Source organism: Rhipicephalus sanguineus, chromosome 3, assembly GCF_013339695.2.
Source record: "Rhipicephalus sanguineus isolate Rsan-2018 chromosome 3, BIME_Rsan_1.4, whole genome shotgun sequence".
Lineage (NCBI taxonomy): Eukaryota > Metazoa > Arthropoda > Arachnida > Ixodida > Ixodidae > Rhipicephalus > Rhipicephalus sanguineus.
This window is the reverse complement of record NC_051178.1, coordinates 142,018,324-142,036,897: the sequence shown is the minus strand read 5'-3', so window position 1 is coordinate 142,036,897 and position 18,574 is coordinate 142,018,324. Positions and strand designations below refer to the sequence as shown.

The 18,574-nt window shown below is 46.9% G+C and overlaps 1 protein-coding gene across 1 annotated transcript in view; it reads right to left on the bottom strand.

Moving 5' to 3' along the window:
- The window catches only part of LOC119385912 (histone-lysine N-methyltransferase SETD2-like), an 81,539-nt gene that overhangs the window by 56,351 nt on the left and 6,614 nt on the right, over window positions 1-18,574 (bottom strand). The window contains 1 exon segment of the mRNA XM_049414156.1: window positions 2,492-2,916. Coding sequence (XP_049270113.1) covers window positions 2,492-2,916 — 425 coding nt within the window.

Below are 18,574 nucleotides of genomic sequence, written 5' to 3'. Positions count from 1 at the left end.
TAGGCACCACACAATGCGAATTGCGCAATTAGTGGGTCGTTGAATGCTTCCAACCCATTACAAAGGGCTCAGCCATTATTCACAGTCATCAGCCACAGCACAAAGTGCACATAATGCCTTATAGGTGTGTAGTAGGTACCACGCTTCTATGCAGAATGACGAATGATGGCATAGTGGGTGCTTCACAAATATGATGATTTATAGCATAGTGGGTACCTTGCAAGTGTACTTAAATTAGTTGCCCCAACAGACTTTACGACGGGCTCTAGAAAGGCCGCTCTTCCAGCCTTTGCTGTGACTGGGCTGAGTGTTCTGTGCAGGCATGGCTTTTTTTGTTGTCGCTATAGGCTGGTACTTCTAGTATTTTTTAAGAAAAGTCGCGCCCAGTTTGTGAAGTGACGTCATTTCTGCAACAGCGCAAGAAACTTTGTCATCCCGCACGAAATAATTGCTACAGTCAATAATTTATGCTATGATTATGAAGTGTTCTTGCAGTTGTTGTTTACATTTCTGCCAAAAAGCTCTCACACTTATTCACTGAAATAAAAACATTACAGTTGTTTTTACACACGCGTGGCTACTTATACCACCATTGGCTCATGTTGGCCACTTTCAAACTAGTTTTTCCAATTTCTTGGCCATTTTCTGTATTTTTGACCTGGCAACCCTGCTTCTATTCGTTTTGTTTCTGTGATCCATTCAAAAGTGAAAAAGTAATGCCTTCTGGAGCAAATCTGAAGTTGATATTTTTAGTCACTGCATGTTTCTGCAAGTGATTTCATGTGGTTAAACAAAATGTTCATGTATAAACTGAGACTAATGCATGTGTTGATCAGTTCACACAGAAGCCGAACCAGCTGTGCATTCACGGAGGTACAATATTTAAATAAACGAGTCATTGCACTGATGAGAAATTGGAAGTTTGTTTACTGATGGGCTTAATCCAGCGGTACACACTATCCAGAGCAAAGTCCACCTGCCTAAGCCTTGTGGTCATGAAGTGGGGGAGGGAAGGGAACATGTGTTTACAAGGATCTGCAATTGACACTGATGCACTATGAAAATCCCCTTCTGCTTGATCCTATTTTCTATTGATTCTAAACATACACAAAAATAATGGAAATGTGGGCAGAGCACTGACTGGATCAAAGGGAAAGCTTGAAAGCCAATAACAATTGGATAAAATCACTACATTGTTGCAGTTCTAAGTGAAAAGGCTCCTCACCAGATTTAAGCATCGCAAACAAGCAAGCATGGCCTATTAATCATGCGGTACCGACCGTGTGGATAATGTACGACACTGCTTCATAATAATATCTGGGGCTTAACGTCCAAAAAGCACGATATGATTATGAGAGACGCCGTAGTGGAGGGCTCCGGAAATTTCGACCACCTGGGGTTCTTTAACGTGCACCTAAATCTAAGTACACGGGCCTCAAACATTTTCGCCTCCATCGAAAATGCAGCCGCAGTCGCCGGGATTCGATCCCGCGACCTTCGGGTCAGCAGTTAAGCGCCATAACCACTAGACCACTGTGGCGGGGCTACACTGCTTCATGGCAGGAAAATGGTAGAAACTTCAATTGTGAAAGTATCTTCTCTTATTCTCGAAAAATTCAGGAATCCTGCCTACCTGACATTCTAATTTCCTTTCTATCCCATTGCACAATGCTCCCTCCTCACTGTTTCCTTCCTCCATGCCGAGAATTGGGCCTTAATCCACGTGCTTAGCACTGCAACACTTCAGGTGCTACAAGCAATGACGATGATCATGTGTTCATACCCAGGCAACAATGAAATGTGGCAACGTGAAATGACAATTATCACCACGATAAAAAAACGATCAGACTGCCCCCCCATAAACAGCCGATTGCCGGCAGGTCCGCAATCGAGAGAACATCAGTTATCGGAAAATGGCACATACAAAAACTACGCATGTGACCGGCGCATCTTTGAGAGCCTCATTTCTGTACGCTTGCTAGCACCGGGTTTTTTGCATATGATGCTGAAATCTGCAAGTTATAAAAGCTTTGCTTAAATGTTGTGTTTTGAGCGTGATTAAGTCTCATGCGCATGCACTGCTTGGAATGTCACTGACGATGGCATGCGACTACACTTCATTAGCCAATGCAGGCTGCACACTGCCACAAATAAAGATCTGCCACGATACAATACAGAAACAAAAAGAAAGGAGGCAGGACACAGCTCCAGAACAAGAGGTACGCTGCCTGCAGACACCATGCAAGGCAAACGACGTTAGTGCCGACAGTGGCTCTCCTCATCCTGGCAACAATATAGCTGGACAGTTAAATATCTTGTAACACGTCCAGTAATGAATTTATTTGAAAAATATTTCGTTAAAACACTTTCTAGGTGGTACCTTGCAAGTTTCTGCGTGTAACCAAATTTTGCAATAGGTCCTGGCGAGGGGCCCTTTAAAGATTTTTGGAAAAGTGAGCAACGTTACAAATGAGACCTTGCAGCTACTCACCATCACTTGACGATGTCTGGCTGTCGGCTGCAGATGCCAGACTCGATTCGTCCTGCATAGAACTATCCACAGAATGGCCTGTGTCATCGTCGTCATCGGCCATTGCTTTCGCACCTGTTGTGGTTGTTGAGTCTCCCACTTTACCGTCTCTGAGGTGCTCACTACTGTCCTGGATCGACGAGAGAACTACCACACAGTTTTTAGCCACTGTATCACTGCAGTCACCACTCGCAGGTGCATCGTTCACACTCTTCGGTGCACTGTCCACTGTAATAATGCCCTTGAGCTGTGACGGCGCTTGTCCATCGCTGTGGCCCTGCTGTACAGCATTCGCAGCAGTCTTGCCCTTGGTGCGCGGGCGAGTCATTCTCCGAGCCACCTTGATAGCGGCCATGTGATTCGGTTCCGCCTCGTCATCTTCCTCCCTGCATTAAAGGTTTATCTGCTTAGGACATTTCACTGTGTCTCAATGCAAGCAAATTCTGGCTCTTGCACTTGATTGTCAGTTTACATGCATTAGAAACGGGGCTATGTAAGCCATATCCAAGAATAAAGCAAAAATGTGACAACATTTTGATGTTGCACAATCTTGTCCCATGTACCAGCACCACGGTATGGAACATGTATAGGATCATCTACTTTCCGGAGGAAATGCCTTAGCGTTGAAGCCACGTCTTCTTCTTCAGTGGGAAAATGTGCACTGCAACACACCGACGATGTCGATAAATGGAAGAACTGTTTTATTACTTTTATGCGAAAGACCAGCTCTCGGCGAGTTCTTGAATAGTAATGAGATTTCTCTAAAAGTGACTGACCTCCTTTTCAATGTGCTGAACTGGATGGTGCTACAATACAGCTAGCTACTTATGCAGACAAAATCCTTAAACTGACCCTTAAACTGACACGATAGTAGTTGAGGGGGAGGGGGGTACACATCCTGAGACTGTGTCGTAGATTACAAGAGTTATGCAGCCAGTCTGTGCATGGTAACCCCCACATGCTTTCAACACGAACTGAGGGCACGCAATGCAGGAGTCACTAGCGACGATGTGAATCGTCGCTACTCCTGCAACCGCCCCCCCCCCCCCCCGGAAAATTTTCAATTTTGCATACACGCCCACATACAAACGCACGCACAAACATACATAAAGTATGGTTGAACCCCACTCCCCCCGAAAAAAAAAAAAAACACTTCTGGCTACGCCCCTAATACACGGGCCTCAAGCATTTGCGCCTCCATAAAAAATGAGGCCGCCGCGGCCGGGATTCGATCCCGCGACCTTCAGGTCAGCAGTCGAGCACCATAACCGCTAGAACACCGTGGCGGGTGCGATCATGAATGTCGACGCTCAGAGACCACGCAAGGCGCCAGTGCACGTAAGGATGCCGTGCTTACCCGAACAGTCCCAGGACGAAGGCGGCCGGACCGTAGCATGGCCCCAGGAACCAGCTGCCAAAGTCCACCGTTCGCGAACAGACCTCCATAGCGGCGCGTGAAATGGAACGACAACACCGACACGAAGGCAGCACGCGGCGTGCAGCCAACCGTTCGCGAAGGTTGCTGGGCGCGCAATGCTGGCTGGCGGCAGTGCGTGGGCCACGAGCGACCGTACCGCCCTCCAAAAAACTGTTGGGCGGCGACTGAGAGATGGCCATCACAAAAACCGAAGGTCGAAACGAACCACCACACTTTATTTTAGTTTTACTTGAAAAGGTGCGGGACGGCAGCGCTTCGCGTGCCAGCGTCTCGGCTAAAAGCGCTCGTACGCGAAGGCGCCGGGAAATAAAGGCGGTAAGGGAGAAAATGGGGACATAGGCGGGCAGCAATCTCTTCAAGGAGACAGCAGCCTATATTGTCACGCACAAAAGACCCGCGACCTTTTTGACAACTTCGAAGCGAGAAAGACCAAAAAACGGAGGGTAGGGGGAGGGGAGGGAATGAGCGGGCGCGCGCGAATGAAAGAAGACAACGAAATGTGAAGCGCGGGTCTCGGAAACAAGTGTCGTAAAAGCAGGGACGGACCTCAATGCTCGAGCCGGCGACTGCTCGCACGACCACGCGTCATGCCCTCGGGACAAGGAACAGCGAAAGGCGCCTCCCACCCTCCGCCGAACGCGAGGGTGGGAGGCGCCTTCAAAGAACGCCGCCGCTGCGATCGCCTTGAAGTACAGTAAAAAGGGAGCTCCTTTGAGTTCAGAGGGCAGTAAAACCGATGACCGAACAAAAGGATGAGCCGGGAAACCGGGCCGACAATACGAACACTTTTGTCGCGTGCCGCCAAAGGCAGTTTAGGTTACGGCGTGGACATGAGACGCACGTGTTTGGGTACACACGACTGTACCCCCCGTCAGCGTTTTTTCATTTATTAATATTTTTTTCTTTCTGACCTGGCATAGTACCCTCAACTCTATTGCCCAGCGTCCTGTTCTTTAACTTCCCCAGTGCCCTAAAGAAGTGGGGGTTCGATGGTGCGATGGCAAACGCAGATACACGCCGTTTCAGAGGGGCGTCTTTTCCTTTAATTGGGACGAAAAAAGCCTTGTGCGACACGTGCGCGAAGCTTGGACGAGCCGCGGAAAATAGGAACCGAAACAAGAAACCGTCACGGGGAAGAGACGTGCAGATCGTGAACCTGTCCGCTAGAGCTGTGTCAGGTGCAGAATCTGAGGTCCTTGTATTAACCGAATCGACACGACACTCATGCACGAAGCCTTCGCTTTATGAAACGAATGGCGACGTGCTGATTCAGCACTGTAACGCTAGTGCGATGCTAACTACGAAGTACGGCAAGTTCCAGACTGATCAGAAAGCGCTTACTTCCCCGCGATATCTTGTCAACAGAAAGGATATGCTTCCCCAATACGCTTTGCTAGAGCTGGTTGTATTCCACATAAGGCATTTTAAGCGCGAAGAAGGCACGAAAGAACTTATAAGAAGGAGACAGCTTACAGGACGAGCATTGTGCTTTATAATCTTCTAGCACTAGCCCTGTGCATTGTGTTACTAGTTTTCTTTCCTTGTTAGCCTAAAAATGCCTGTTAAAAGATAACGCTTGTCCCTACGTTTATTTATTTATTTATTCATTTTGTGCGATATATGTGGAGAACTTGCATAACTTCTCCGAGACACGGAGGCCATGATTTGTCGCAAAGCACGGGAGAGCTGTTAGGGTTCAGCAACGTTCAACGCAAACAAGCAGCAGCGGCTATGTGTGACTACAACGGATGCGCTGAAAAGTTAGCGGCGGCCGGGGCTACAGGATTTCTGTTCTGTTAATCGAGTGTGGCTCCATTACTCGGCTTCAATTACGCATGTGCGATGTGTGATCTGGCGATAAAGATTACGAAGTTATTGCCGCGTGTGCATGTACTGCTTTGATACACATGATGCGGCAAAACTGCGATATCAGCCGAAGATACAAGCGTTCTACGTACTAGGAAAAAGAAGGGTCACGCGTTTTTTTTTACAGGGTGACAAAGGCCAACTTGCAATCCAGAACAAGAGGGGCGTTCATAAAGTTCGTACTACTGTCATCAATGGACAAACACATTAACCGATGGGACATCGCTGCCAGCCGTCTTTTGTCCTGTATATCTTAGTCCCAAGAGAAGTCTCTTTCGCCATCGATTGACGTGATGTCGCAGACATTGGCCGCAAACGGCCGGATCGAAACCGCGCCCAGAGATAAACCAGGCAACAACTATATTAGTGCGGTAACGAAGTGTCCTCGACTTCATAGCTGGTGTAAATTTTCGTCAGCGGCAGTAATTGTGAACATGTTGCCTTTACAAGCAATGTTCGTCATCGTTAGTCGAGAACACTCGGCGAAAAAAAAAAAAAAAAGTGTACAGTTGTGGTTGGAGCAAGGCGGTTAAAAAAGAATTTTCTTTAAAACCTCCTTGGGTTGGCGAAGCGTCACGAGACGTCGGCGCCATTGCCTGTTAACCCGGCATTCCGCAAATTATTCACTTATATTGAAAATTCCGGTCACGCTAAAACAATTTGGTCAATTGTTCCGCCGGTCAGAGTGCACCAGAACATCGATCGATGGTAGGTCCAGCTTATCTGACTGCACTGAAATCGTATGCTCAGTTTTTTACAACTGCCTTACAAGGACAGGGGCATTGCCACCATACGCCGGTACCAGCTCAACGTGAATTTTGGCAGGGCGTGTCATTTAAATCGGCAAGGGCGTTCGTGCTTCCAATTTCCTTATGGAACGCCTGCCATTTTTGTATTGGTTCCCTAGTGGTGCTCTGAGGTACTACGTGGAACACAACTTTTATATTCCGCTAAAACTAGAGACACGTGCGCTCATTTTTTGTCTATCGCGTACGTCTCTTCTCAATCTATGGTACCGATAACAGGAACCTAACGAACGCCCCTTCATGAGCCAGATACTTCAGGTACACGCTGCGTCACGTGAAAGTGTTCGTGGTTACCGCTATGGTGGCTATTACCGCTTAAGAATGACAAACGCTCGTACTTTGTTGTGCCTGCCTTTCTCAGCACATGGGCAAGAATGGGTCGCTAAAACCAAGCTTCGACGTAACCGTGCATGCCCTCTTCGTGTGAACTTCAGCTTACATTTAAAATCGGCGTCTCCTGCCAGGAACGTTAATGGACATACAGCAACGTTTCTGGCAGAAATCAAAGCACAACCAGAAGTTACATTATTACCCTAGCGAAACAGATGATTTATACGTGCGGTGTGTACTGCGATATGGTTCAAATCATCCACTCATTGTAGGCGTTATTTCAAGCGAGGAACGCGCTCTTCAGATGACGGTACAGCGTCAAGACGATCGATGCCCACCGTTTACGAGAAACTGCAGACGTAGCAGAGCATCGTGGACTGCCAGTACTGCTCGATGGCGGGCGCAGCGGTTTAGTGGAAACTGCAGAAGTCGAACGCCGTCGCGGACAGACAGCGGCGAGTGGTGGCCCTGGACGTGGCGAAGACAGACTCGTTGGGCGGAGGCGTCGGAACCAATCGCCGCCGGCTCCGCGAGACACGCGTGGCATTTCCGAAGGGTCTTCACGAACGAGAGGCAACGATCGATATGATCACAGAACTCGGGAACGTGCTCAAGCTTGCTTCCTGCACGCGCGCGCTTTGGTAAACAGAATGCACGTCGAAAGACGCGTCGAGACGGGCACCTCTCGAGACCGACGCTGGCTCCGGTCGCGTCTCCCGGTGGCCCCTACTTGCGCTTGTGCGAAGACGCCGGCAGTGTCCGCAGCGACACACGCTTCGGCTACCTCACTGCGATGCCGCTTGTTTGTGCATCCAGTAGAACGTCCGGATCCCCTGGGCGTCGATTGTGGCTGCAGAGAAGTGTTCCAGAATTATCTCGTAGTGGCATCTGAACACGGACCAAGGCAGACAAATGATAGCGACTCGTGGGTAAGCATGGCGTTAAAGCAAGTTTTAACACACGAGCAGGCATTCCTTTCAAGGTCGGCGACGGTGCGACAGGTCAAAGGCGTGCGCACGCGGGGGGAGGAAGTGGGGGAGGGGGGGGGTGGTTCGCGCTGATTGGGACACCCCCCAAATCTCTTAGGAGGGGGGGGGGGCAAAATGTGCCCCATATCGTTACCCCGTCGAACCTGTCCTGTCATTGTTTAAACAGCAGGTCTTCGATGATAACTGCGGCCGAAAGCCCAAGACGTCGCATTCCAAGAACTCTTTACTTCCAATGTTTACTCCAGGAAAGTCGGGAACCAAAAAGAGGGCAGCGTAAAAAGCACGTCGTCGCTTCACTTATTTTTATTTTATTTTTTCATTCAATGTGAAGCAATGTGTCCTTCGGGCTCGACCGAGGGGAGGGGCCGACGCTGCGATGAAACATTGCCCCCCGCCCTCCCCCCTAATGTCGGGAGCCGTGCGCACGCCTATGCGACAGACACAGGCGTACACACTAGATTTGTATTGAAAAAGATGACTCATACGAGATATTTCTATCAAGAACTTCCCGTGAAAGAGTCTGCGGGGAAGAGGTCACGGCACCTCACCCCCCCCCTCCGTAACTCCCGTCTCTGACAAATAAATACTGAGCTAGCGTATGAACACTAGTGCATTCAAGTATGTGCGAGTTGGCGTGAGTATAAACGTGAGCCGACATAAGGCTGATACTATGTAATGCTGAAGTTGAGTACATAGACGCATAGGTCGGCAAAAAAATGTTAGGCTCACTCAGACTCACTCATGAAATATATTTTGCGCTTAGGGCTCACTTGGACTCAGACTCGCCAAAATTTCCCCCAACTGGACTCACTCAGACTTGGATTCACTAAATTTTTTCTCAACCGGACTCACTCAGACTTAAACTCACCAAAATATTACTCACCCGGACTCACAGCTCCGAGTCTGAGTGAGTTTGCCACCTATGTGTGACACTAATAATTGTTGGGGTTTAACGTCCCAAAACCAGACTATGATATGAGGAACGCTGTAGTGGAGGGCTCTGTAAATTTCGACCACCTGGGGTTCTTTAACGCGCACCTAAATCTCAGTACACAGGCCTCAAGTATGTGCGAGTTGGCACGAGTATAAACATGAGCCGACATAAGGCTGATAGTAATGCTGAAGCTGGGTAGATAGAAGCATAGGTTGGCAAAAAAAAAATGCGGAGCTCACTCAGACTCACTCATGAAATATATTTTGCGCCAAGGGCTCACTCGAAGCAGTGGCGTAGCCAGAAATTTTTTCGAAGGGGGGGGGGGGGGGGGGGTAGGGGCGCTGGCATGTCAACACACACACACACACACACACACACACACACACACACACACACACACACACACATATATGTGTGTGTGTGTTTGTAAGCGCCTGAGTCGCAATTCGTTAACAGTTCAAAAGCATATGCTTAGCAGTGGCTAACACAACTTCAAAAGTAAACAAAAGCTAGCGTGCGATGAGCCAAGGAGTCTAGCAGTCTGCAAAAGTGCTGGCGAGTCTTTTTGCGTCGGATGGGATTGCAGAGCAGTTTTTCTCGGGAGTGTAGTTTCGCCACCTATGCAGGTGGCATTCTGAGCGGAGATCAACCAGTGTCGCATATGTCCTTGTAAACGTCCAGTAGGGGGCCACAGCTGTTGTTGCATGCCGATGGTTTAAGACGAATGAACCACGATTCCAGTAGTTCTCCTTTGCCCCACTTTCGTTCCCGAGCCAACGTCATCGCATCGTTTGAGTCGAAGCTATGTCCTGTGTAGGGTTGCACATGGGTGCATATGTGGCGAAACGTCTGTCATTTTGTTAATAATTGTTTTTTAAATTGGAGTAAACATTTTACAATCATGAATTCACCCGTATTTTAGAACATTTTTGCATCCAGAGAGATGTGTACATCCTTCACCTGAGATTTTCTCATGGAAACGGAGCACTCTCTTCATTCCCAGCCCGTGCTTTCATCGTTTTATAGACCTGACACAAAGGCACTCTCAAGTCCTTTACGTGAGGGGACATCTTCCGGAAAGGTGTTAGTGTGCAGTGACACTGTTACGAGTTGCCACTCTAGCGTCGCCAGCACGAAGTCGGCGGTGGGAATGACAGCATGTTAGGTCGTTCCGTACGCAAGCAAACACAGCGAAGAGATCAGAGACGTGTTTGGAAAACAAAACAACAACTTTAATCTAGCAGTATCGCAGCTCAAGGAACACTTAAAGCAAACGAACATATGTATTTTTGAGTCATAAAACCCAACATAACTAACATACATATAAAATCGATCAATCCGCTTACAAGAGGCAGGTATCACACAATTAACAAACAGCATTAGATATTAACGCAGGCTGTACATCTACGTTAACAGCGGACGTTAATCGAGTTAACAGTAGCTAAAGATAAGTTCGAAAGTATAAACAGATGAAGGCATACATGCGATGAGCGGAAGTGTTCAGTCCCCGACGATCGGATGAGAGAAGTCACAAAGGTCTGGCACGACTGCGATGTCGGTGGAGTTTCAACGTTGATCTTTCCGGGGGCTAGTGCTTGAAGGCGATCTCAAGCAAGTTGAGCTAACTTGATAATGAAGTTCCGATGCCTACGTTGCAGATATTAATCACACGTATCAATTAGATGAATGGCTAAGTTTGGGTGGCCAGCCGATGCAGAGCCACACTAAAAACTTCCAGAAGGGATATTTGCTGATCTGCTACTACACCATGTTAGACAAGCAACTAGGCTGGTTAGCAGGGCGATATACCTTCGCGTCCCCCACTTCTCTTACTGGGGGAAAAGGGACCTCCACATGGGTCCAATCATGTGCATTTCATTGTTACCAACTCAGCCCTAAAAATATATTGACCACGCCCCTTTTTAATTATGGGAGGGTACTTAACTGAGTGAGAGTGACAACCTGTTAAGGTGATCGCATACAGCTTGCCCACCTGCAGTTTTCACCGTGAGAATGGTCCCTTTCCTTGGCTCTCAGCCTGTACGTCTTCCAGTCTATACCTGGTTTGGGGTACATCACGGCCTTCAATGACCCTTCCGTCGCCGCCGGTACAGGTACAAAGGATCAAACATCAGCGGTGAACGTTCGAAGAAGAATACCCCTTCGGCTCTAAAGACAGCCCTCTCATGGTCAAGAGGTCCTGCCGGTCAGCGGGGGAGCGCGGCGTCCGTTAATCGGCGTGACGCCGAGTCGCAGATGACGCACGACTTTTCTGCAAAGGGTCCTTGAGAGCAACGAAATGGGCTTACTGTGAAGTAATGAACTTTTCACCCGCATGTGAGGGGAAATAGTTAAAAAGGTGAAGAAGACTGTCGAAAATGACTCTCCGCTCTCCGCACAGGGGCAAGAGAATGACACATCCCTGGACAGCTGTCAAATATGACCACCCCCTTTTTGGGCCCTCCGTTAGCACAATATAATCCTTTCAGTTCAAGACGTCCCCACCGCAACAGTGTACAGTGAAACCTTGGTGATACGATCACAGTTCATACGAATTTCGGAGTGATACGAATTTTTCGTTGGTCCCGGCCAAGGCCCATTGGCCTGCAGTATAATAAAGTACGGTTGTTGCGAACCGATTTTCACCCAGCGACATTTGATACGAATGTACGCTATCGCCCAGGTACGAAGAGGTGCTGTTCGCGCTGCCGCGAAGACGCGCCAAGCACGTGCAGCGCGGGAACGCAAGCGTGGGCATGCGCACCACACCGCCAAATCGCCAGAATCGCGGTTTGAGAAAAACACTCTTCGAAAGGGGGACCAGGACCGAAAGAAGGCAAGGGCGGTCTTGGCGAAGGAGTCAGGCCTCACAACGTCAACATGCGCGACCGTTGAGGTCACACTTGTGCGGGCACGGTCGTAAATCTCCCAAAAAACATCCCCAACACCTACGCGATAACAAAATCATAACACAGGACCGTGGTTCCAAAGACACCGGTGTCATGCAAAAAGACATACTAAAAATTTGGAAGGGGCTGTCGCGGGTCACGACGCACCTGGTTTATAAATTAAATACGCGCCTACGTGCCGTGTATTTACGAGTGCTGGTATGATTACAGACATCTAAAAACTTAACTGAAAATCATTCAGGATTCTTCCTGACATTTGCTGCTGCCCTGAAAAACAATAAATGAAAATTTACGCCAGCTTTCTTTTGTCTCATGCTAATTTTCCATGCTTTCTGGTGATACGAATTTCGGATGATACGAATATTTTTTGTGGTCCCGTGAGATTCGTATCACCGAGGTTTCACTGTATTCACAATACCTTCTCTATAGCTTAATCCCGGGCGTCCGGCTAGTCAACAATAGTTACTCATTCGCGGTAGCACGGCATCAGCGTGGGAGAGCGGAGCCCGTTAATGAGCGTGTCGGTGCGTCGCAAAATGGCAATCCATGGCACTACACTCTGTTTGCAGGGTATTTCATGGTATTTTTGACAATCATGCGTTGCGCAGCCAGCATGGCAGCGAGTTAAAGGGCCGCCATGGGCGCAGCGAGGAGAGCCAGCCCAAATCAGCAATCTTCGCACCGAATTGTGTCTTTTCGACTGTGGAAAGGAATTTAGGAAAAATACAGATAACTTCCAGCGCAGGTGGCTGTTTTGGTCGGCGGTACATGACAGTACGAAAAAATTTTAGGGGTGGGTGGGGGCTGTAGCCCACCCCCCCCCCTGCCTACGCCACTGACTCGAAGCCCTAAGTGCAAAATACGGGGTTCTTCAATGCGCACCTAAATCTCAGTACAGAGACCTCAAGTATTTTCACCTCCATCAAAAATAGAGGTCGTGGCTGGGATTCGATCCCGTGACCTGCGAGTCAGCAGTTGAGCACCATAACCACTAGACCATCGTGGCGGGTACATGTTGTGACACTATCATTTGTTCAAAAATGCAAGGAGTAAAAATTCTTCGCAGCCTTCACAGTGTTGCCTGCTATGCATGAAACTGAGTATAGATCAGACAAGGTCACAAAATCTCCAGCAGAGCGTCGCATAGTTCATACAGCTTTGCTGTCTCTGGGTTCACGTTCCTGCTTGTGGAAGCTCCACAAGACAGAAGCTTGAGATGTAAATGTGCCATGGATGCTTTGACCTCTTCGAAGGGCAAGATAGACTGCATCACCTCCACAGTGCTAGCAGATATTTTGCACAAAAGAACTTGATGGCCAGCACCAATCAAGGTTTAATTTTCCTTAAATATGTACTACAGTAAAAGCTTGTTAATTCGACACTCGTTAATTTGGAAAATCGGATAATTAGGACGTGTTTTCTGGTCCCAGCAAGCATGTGTATTGTTTAATGGCATCAAATTCTCATTAATTCAGTCATTTTGGCCGCAACCCAGTTAATTCGGACGAACTTCAGAACGCGCCGAGCACAAAGCGCCGCAAATATGCAATGCAAAGGAGCGAAAACGGCGCTTGCAGATGGCCCAAACGGCCGCTGGCTTTCAGAAAGGCGTGGTTGTCATCTACAATCGCGTTGTCATACGCAATAAGGAATGGGTTCGGAGCACGTTTCGGGTTAATACTCGAAGCCACATTCACATTGCAAACAAATTCGCAAATGACGAAAAACGCAGCTTTTGCACTGCTCTTATGCAAAATAATTAATGAATTTGCATATTCCTCAAGAAAATGAAAGTGAAATGATGTAATAGACATTTATTTAATCTTTTCTTGATACTTTCGATAATTCGGCATTCGGTTAATTCGAAGGGTTTTTCCAGTGCTATGAAATCCGAATTAACGAGCTTTTACTGTAGTGTGCCCACAAAAAAAAAAGTGCACACCACTTATGAGGTGTCATATTTATCAGAACAGTTCACACTGCTTAATGTCCTACACTGGCAGGTGCTTATAAATGACAACTATAGTTATTGTATACCAACAATTCCATATTGATAGTCAGCGGTTATGTTGTCCTTTGTGTTCCTACATGCATGCCTGCAAACCTGTCTTTAGTAACATGCTAACCATACTTCGCTGCTTGATAAACAAGGAGACTTCTGCTCAGACTTTTTCCCCCCAACTGATACATAAAGCCATTTGTTCAAGAGCCTTTCTCTGGTGACTTGCGCACTTTATTAATGGAAGGAAATGTGATACATGTATGAGGACAGCATTGTCTTTGTAGCATTTAATGCAACTTTGCAATAGATGACACTGTTAGTTTGGCTGACCTAGTTCACTCCAAACATTGTAGCATGTCGGTGCCCCCTTCAGGCATAGAAGCAAAACTATTAAATTCGGTGCTATTGGGACAGCAGGGCAGCACTTGTAAAAGGAATCTCCATTAAAGGGACACTAAAGAGCAAAACGATTTTTCTCATATGAGTAAAGTACTCTTTCACGATACCAAAACACCACACTTGCTGCGAGAAGACGCTTAGTAAGCGAGAAAACGTGTAAAAACAAAATGTGGGGGGCGACGCCACCTTGAAGTTTCTGCACCACTCACCGTGATGTCTCATGTTTTGACGGTGCCTACTAGGGACTACGTAGTTCCTAATCGGTAAAAATGAAGTACATTGTCCTCTGAGGGGGCCATATACTTCACATACCAAGTTTGAGGTAATTTTGTTGAGCCAATGGCGCCAAAATACAATAAATACACTTTGAAATCCATGATGTCACGCAGGGAGATTTCGTCGCGAAGTTTAAAAATGAGACTTTGAACTTGATTTTCTCCTCTATTAATAAACCTATGATGGCAAAGTTAATGACAGAGTTCTCAGACCACAATTTATCGATCTAAACCAATTCATTGTTTCTCTTTAGTGTCCCTTTAAGACAATAAAACGATTCTATTCAAGCGCTTTTTTTCATGCCTTCGTCAGCAGTCCAAGCAGTACTGCACAGATGTTATCATCAAGATGTGCCAGTTATGAAAACCATGGATGTGCAATGGCGATGGCTGCAGACCTCAATGACCATAAACAACTAACGGAGTGTCCCGTAGACGCAGTCTGATGGACTTCTGCGAGGCTTGCCGACCAAGTGCAGAGAAACTATTTATCCTGCGGTGCCATACATGGCTTGGTGCGTGTCTATTCCTACTGCTTTCTTTTTTCACACATACTTTTGCACGCAAAGACTCTGCTCTGAACCGCTGTTCTTTTCTCCTCGCTCCCTCACTTTCCCCCACATCTGGCACACTCTACCTACCCGCTCAATCCCCTCTTTCTAGACACGAGCCAACAGGACACTGTCACAGAAAGGATGTGTGTCCATCTTGTTTACCAAGGCTCTACAGATGAAACGAAAGGAATGCACTTACCAATGTAACTGTTGCATTATTGCAGCCATAGTCAAAGACACATGACCTCGCAGAATATATAGCAAGAGCATTTGATGAAGAAACATGACGGCTTAAGGGAATAATAAAATGGTTATATAATGATGATATGGGGCAAGTGAGGAAATTTCAACACACTTCCCTATCCAAATATGAAGTGGTTATGTACATAGGCGTGCGCAGGGTTCCCCTTAAGGGGGCGGCGGGGGGCAAAGGTTAATCTCAGCGACCCCCCCTACTAATTCGATGTACGAGGCAGATTTTTGCGCCTCCCCCCCCCCCTGATGACTGGGGGTGCGGGGTGCGCACGCTTGTGGTTATGTACCTTTGTGCTGTTTATGTGCAAGTCAATACAGCACGGATCACTTAATCCTGGCAGTGCTGCTCACTAGCTCGTGGCAGTCTTTTTTTGAATTCCTATGTGATCAGCTTCCTGTGCTTGACATCTCAAAGACAATGTTCAGCTTCCTTCTGTAGTGATAATTCCCACATGCGCGTGAAGAAAAGTCAACGTTGTGCCATGTTGGATACCAGTTGCTGGTGTTTAATCTGTTGTCAATGCTTGGTCTTTTGCAAATGTGTTATAGCAGGGATGTGCCATGCAGTATCTGTAAAGCACTCTATAAAACGTCTTACTCCTTTATGCTGTCTCTGTTGTGTCGACCTGTGAGTTTGTGCATTGTGGTTCCTGCCCCTACAGTGCCACACAGGATATCTGCACTTGACATTATCCGACAGAACAGGTTACGCCATGAAGGATTCTTTCAGCGTTATGATGACAGTTATGACAAAAAGAGCGTACAGTAAGCCAGTGCTGACAACTGCACAGCAACGGTCGGCCTCTTGTTGCCAGCACCAGTACTGGCCAGAACCGATTATGGCTTTCCCTGTTCGTTTGGTAACTTTTTCCAGTCTTTGCTACAATAAGTAGAGGTTGTTTTGCCTTCATGGCCCCGACGTTTATGGGAAGACCAGGTCCTAGTGAATTCCCATATCGCTGTTGAGCGGACGTGTCATTGTACTGTGCGTTGCAAGTTCCACTGGTTTCCCCCTGCCTTGCATGTTGTAGGTTGTAGAAGGGCTCTTGCAGTATCAGTGTGGCTGCAAAGGTGCCTCCACCTCGTCACAGCTCCAGTTTGTCTCATGCATCGACAGCCATCCTGAAGTTGAAGACAATGACATCGCTTGAGGGATATCTTCAATTCCGTAAGTCAGATCACTGGCCGTGTTACTGCTGGTAGTGGTCTCATACGTTTGTGTTCAATACGTCCAGCAGTTTTATCGAAGATTACATCTTGGCATCCATTACCTGCTTGGTTTTTTTTGGAATGTTCCAAGGCACAGGAGGAAGAGGCTGGTCTTTTGCCTCTTAATAGTGAATATGATATTAGATTGTCATGCACATATTTTTGGCATGCTACTAGGAGGACCCATTCTTCATATATTTTGTTGCTCAAGAATGGTAGTCCGATTTTTTTTTTTATCCAAAGAAGCAAAATGTTGCCAGAAGCATCTCTCTAGCAGGGTACTCATGCGAAGAATAAGTGTTGTGGCTTCACAGCGTGCCTTGCCAATGTCACAGTGTGCCTTGCTGATGATAAGGCTTACCGTATCTCTGATGGCTTCTCAGTCTACTTGAAGCTGAAGTCTGTCAGTGGTCAGAAGAGGGCAGTTCATTGAGTTGGTTCCCTTCTTCCAGGTGAATCAATGCATGGGCTTGTCAGTCAGTCCTGGGGGCTGTTCATTTGCTTGTTAGTACGATTCTCGAGTTTAACAACGCAACTTTGTAGAGACCATCAAATGTGCACACAAGAAGAGTGGTTGTTGAACCAACATGGCGGCTTAATGGGATAACGAAGTGGTGATGAAGTGAGGAAGGTGTTTTGACATCTTTTTTTATTCACATTCAAACTGTCGTGTTTGTGCAGCTAGTACGCAAGGCAAACCTTGCACAGAAGCTGTATCGCACGGCAGCAGAAATTTCTGCAGCACATAAGCCTTCATCAACACATTGTCGCAAGGTTGCCAAAACGATGACCATGCACAACAAAGACAGGTTTGCACGCAAAGGATGCTCATATGCCAATGATATAACGACAGTGCGTTTCTCTATCTTCTGCCTTACCAGAATGTTCGGCTTACTTTCACCTTGTCTCCACATGCGCCATTTATGTGTCTGGTGCCCACTACTACTATCGCGGTTCTAAAAACTATGAGTGTTATTGCATGATGCATGCCCTATGCAGTTAAAGGAAAAAAAAAAGAAAAAAAAAAAGGAACAAGCAAGCCTGGAGGTCATAAGGTCAAAGTTTGGGCCAAATGCACAGTTAATTAAGTGTACGCATTCTTTTTCGCGCTCTTAAGTTTTATTATGCAATAGGTGCGATTTATGTTTGATGCAAAATATAATTGCTTATGCAGGCTCAAGAATTTATGAACGTGGTATAAACGTCCACAGGAGTGGCAAAATTGCATGTTGCACAGGATAGTTCTGGTTTGTCCGCACGTTTACATATCCAGTGATGGATGTGCTGCTCCAAAATAATTTTTGCTATTAAATGCTCTGAAACGGTGCTGGAAAACTGCAAACAATGAACTTTAACCATGTGACCATCCAGCGAACCTGAACAAAACCAAAGACAAGCGGTATACTAGCATATCGACAATGCCAGTACTCGTGGCATTGTCGATATACCGGGTGTCCCAGCTGACTTGTGCCAAGGGTTAAAAATGCAATATTAGAGGCAGGCGAGTGAAATCAGTTGCATATTGCTGACAGCCACCTTGTGCACTACGAATATCTTTTTTTGTTTTGTAAATAATTATTTTGTTAATTAGGATTAATTAACTAAATTGCTAAACATTGACTTTAGGCAAGAAATGGGATTTGCAAAGTTTGATAGCATCTTCACAAACCCTCACTGCATTATTTGCGATAAAGAAAGTTGCACGCGTACCATTTTTTCCAAGCTGCAAAGAAAGCCCAAATAATTAAAAAACCACGTGACTTGGCCCGCATGAGCCAGTTGGCACGCATGACGGAGCAAGTTGTAGCAAGCGCGGGCCAAGTAAACACCGCCAACTTATTGGCCTACCGCTGCAATGGAGCCTGCAAGTCGCGGCCACGGCTGATTTCGTTCACTCAAACCAAGGCTGAGAGCAGCACGATCATGGTGCACGAATGTGCTAGTCACTTTTTTTTTGTATTTCACGAGCTTTCTTTGCAGTTTGGAAAAAAATTGTACATGCAACTTTCTTTATCGCAAATAATGCAATGGCAGTCTGTGAAGATGCTCTCAAACTTTGAAAATCCCATTTCTTGCCT